The 2618-nt window shown below is 62.6% G+C and overlaps 1 protein-coding gene across 2 annotated transcripts; it reads right to left on the bottom strand.

Annotated features, from left to right (window-relative positions):
* Window positions 1-813: 813 nt before the first annotated feature.
* LOC116465736 (glutathione hydrolase light chain 1) lies at window positions 814-2409 on the bottom strand. 2 transcript variants are annotated; one of them, XM_032148709.2, is made up of 5 exons: window positions 2197-2409; window positions 1835-1962; window positions 1621-1733; window positions 1426-1539; window positions 814-1122 (listed from the first exon to the last, which is right to left on the bottom strand). In XM_032148709.2, exons 1-5 carry the CDS (start codon window positions 2370-2372, stop codon window positions 976-978), a joined length of 678 nt encoding a protein of 225 aa, XP_032004600.1. In that variant the 5' UTR covers window positions 2373-2409; the 3' UTR covers window positions 814-975. The 2 variants fall into 2 exon arrangements, with proteins under 2 accessions (XP_032004600.1, XP_032004599.1); XM_032148708.2 differs by having other exon boundaries at window positions 822-1122; window positions 1426-1733.
* Between the last annotated feature and the right edge of the window lie 209 nt (window positions 2410-2618).

Genomic DNA, 2618 nt, shown 5'->3' with positions numbered 1-2618 from the left:
GACCTGGCCTCACCTGGGCCCTGGCCCCAGTGCCCCTGGTGATATCCAGGTGCTGGGCTGTGACCACCACCCCCCACCAGCCCACCTCCACCAGGCTTTCCCAGAATCCTGCCCTGGGTGTTGGAACTGTGCCTGGAGGAGGGAGCAGGCCCCGAGGGAGGCCTGGAGGGGCTGCCAATGGTGAAGGCTGCTGTGTCTAGTTGTTCCCTTCTAGACCCACTCCCTCTGGGCTGCGTCCCCGGCTGGTCCAAGCCCTGATCCCTGGGATCTGGGGACATCTTCCAGTTTGCTGTTCCCTGAGAATCAGGCCTCCCTCTGGAGAGGATCACAAGCTTGGGTTTCACTCTGGCCTTAAACTTGGAAACCCCCCAGGGGCTTGGCTCTGACCGAGATGTTTTCCTCCAGCTTGTTGCCCAACCCCCACTCCTCGGACCTCAGCTTCACCTCCCGTGTCCTCGGCAGGGTGAGCTGGACGCCTACGGGTCTGAGAAGGCGCCCGGGTTCCCAGCATCAGCTCTCTGCCTAAGAAAGGGCCAGGGTCGCTGCACCCTCTGGTGGCTGGTCCTAGGTGGTGTTGCTGCCCAGCCCCAGTAAGGGAGGGCCTGGTCCCAAGTCTGAGGGATCAGGGTGGGAAGGGGCAGGGCTTGGCATGGATCTTCCCCTGGCCCCCAGCCACGTGCCTGGCTTTCCCCATGCTAAAGATGCTGAGGCTAGTTCCAGTGCCCGCATTATGAAGATCTCCGAATCCCACCTCTCCATTCCTCCCCAGCCAGATGGCTCCATTTCACACACAATACACTGAGGCCCAGAGAGTGGGGAGCCAGGCCAGGGAGGCCGCCTGGAGCCTGGCACAGTGGCCTCATTTATTGTGCTGCTCTGCTGCTCACAGGGAAACCCGTCCCCCAAAGTCCTCTTCCTGGTCCTGGTGAGTATCTTGACCCTGGATTGCTTGTCAGCCTTGTCCTCCTGGAGCACTCAGTAGCCGGCAGGTTCCCCGCTTTTCCTGGAGTCCGAGGCAGCTGCCCAGCCACCAGCCGTGCGGACGATGGCTTGCACCACAGCGATGAAGGTGGACGCGATCTGGGTGTGATGGTGCCGGGTCTCCAGGGCTGCAGTCACTGCCTGGGGGTGGGAGGAGAGGGGAAGCCTGAGCAGGGCTCCAGATGCCACCTGAACCACAACTGTGTGGTCACAGACCTCAGCCTAGGTGGTGCCATTTCGGGCCAGGTCATCAGGAAGAGCAGGTTGGGGCCTGCTGGGTCTCACTGGAGCAGGGGGTTTGGCCCTCACGGCACAGGGGCTCCAGATGGCCCAGGCACTAGAGAGAGGACACCAACCATTGTCCACTCTGTGATGATCCAGGCCTCCAGCCCAGGATGCCCTGGGCCCCACACCATAACTCAGTTTCTCCAACCCCCGGCCCACCTGGTCAATATTTCTCTCCACTGTCGTGACGTTGGGCAGAAGCTGGTTGTGCAGCCGGGGCTCCTCCACGGCCTGTTTCACGTCATAGCCGAACCAGAGGTTGTAGATGATGGCCTGGGGCATGGGAGTGTGATCAGCATGGCCTGGGGGCTGTGCAGGGTGGGCAGGGCCAGGGAGAAAAGGCGTGACACATACCAGTGCAGTGGCCGTGGTGATCTGTGTGCCCCCAGCAGCTCCCACCACCATCCGGACCTGGCCGTCCTGGCCCACCATGATCGCCGGGCACATGGACGAGAGCGGCTGCTTCCCTGCGGCCAATGGGAGAAGACAGGGATGCCCGTCAGCTGCCTGCCCAGGACACCTGCCCCTCTCTACCCCAGTCCCCCACCCCCGGACCTCCACCCCATACCTGGCTGGATGAAATTGGCAGGTGAGGGGGGCACCCCAAACTCGTTGGTGATGCTGGGAGAGCTGAAGTCGTCCATTTCATTATTGAACAGGATCCCGCTGACCGGGGAGCGGACCTTGGAGCCAAAGCTACCGCCCAGCCAGGTCAGACAGTGCCCAACCTCGCCTGGCCCAGCCTGGTCTCTCTATCCACCCACTGAAGCTCAAACATACTCCTTGAGAGGCCCAGGACAAGCTACCAAGGTCGGGCCTCAGTTTCCCACCAGGAAAAGAGGTGATGGAGCCACCTTACTGGATAAGCGGGCAGTCCCTGGGCCACCCGCCCTTGGCCCTGCCCCACCCAGGTGGCCCAGCAGCCCCTACTAGAGGTTGATGGTGCTGGTGGCGGACACAGCACTGCCGTCCTCTGCGACAACAGACAGGTGAGCAGTGCCCCCGTCATCCGGCGTGTAGAACTCGGGCTTGTAGTAGGAGATCGGGTGAGTGGTGTCATCAGAGATCTGGGCCCGGAGCTGGGCAGCGAAGAACTCGGAGGTCATGTTGCGGACCACCTGCCGAGACCCCAGAGCTGGCCTGAGGAGGTGGGGAGGGAGGGTGGGGAGGGGGCACAGGTCTCAGAAGGCCCCTGACTGTGGCTCTGACCACAATCCTCCAGCACCCACAGCCTTCCGTGGCTCCCCGGGGCCCAAGGGCAGGCCCAGGACCTTGCATGACCAGTCCGACTCCCTGTCTCTGTCGCGTTCCAGCAACTCTGAATGTCTGTCTGCCTGGTCCTCAGCCTCCAG

The sequence above is a fragment of the Hylobates moloch genome, unplaced genomic scaffold (genome assembly GCF_009828535.3).
Source record: "Hylobates moloch isolate HMO894 unplaced genomic scaffold, HMol_V3 SCAFFOLD_9497, whole genome shotgun sequence".
Taxonomy (NCBI): Eukaryota; Metazoa; Chordata; class Mammalia; order Primates; family Hylobatidae; genus Hylobates; species Hylobates moloch.
The sequence above is the reverse complement of the archived record's forward strand: the minus strand, read 5'-3'. Positions and strand labels throughout refer to the sequence as shown.

Excerpts from the sequence above, each read along its gene's own strand:
- LOC116465736 (XM_032148708.2), bottom strand. The coding sequence starts at position 2,372 with ATGACCTCCGAGTTCTTCGCTGCCCAGCTCCGGGCCCAGATCTCTGAT. Across the intron at positions 1,963-2,196 it reads ACCAGCACCATCAACCTCTA|CTTTGGCTCCAAGGTCCGCT; the intron begins GTAGGGGCTGCT and ends GCTGGGCGGTAG. Across the intron at positions 1,734-1,834 it reads TGCCAATTTCATCCAGCCAG|GGAAGCAGCCGCTCTCGTCC; the intron begins GTATGGGGTGGA and ends CATTGGCCGCAG.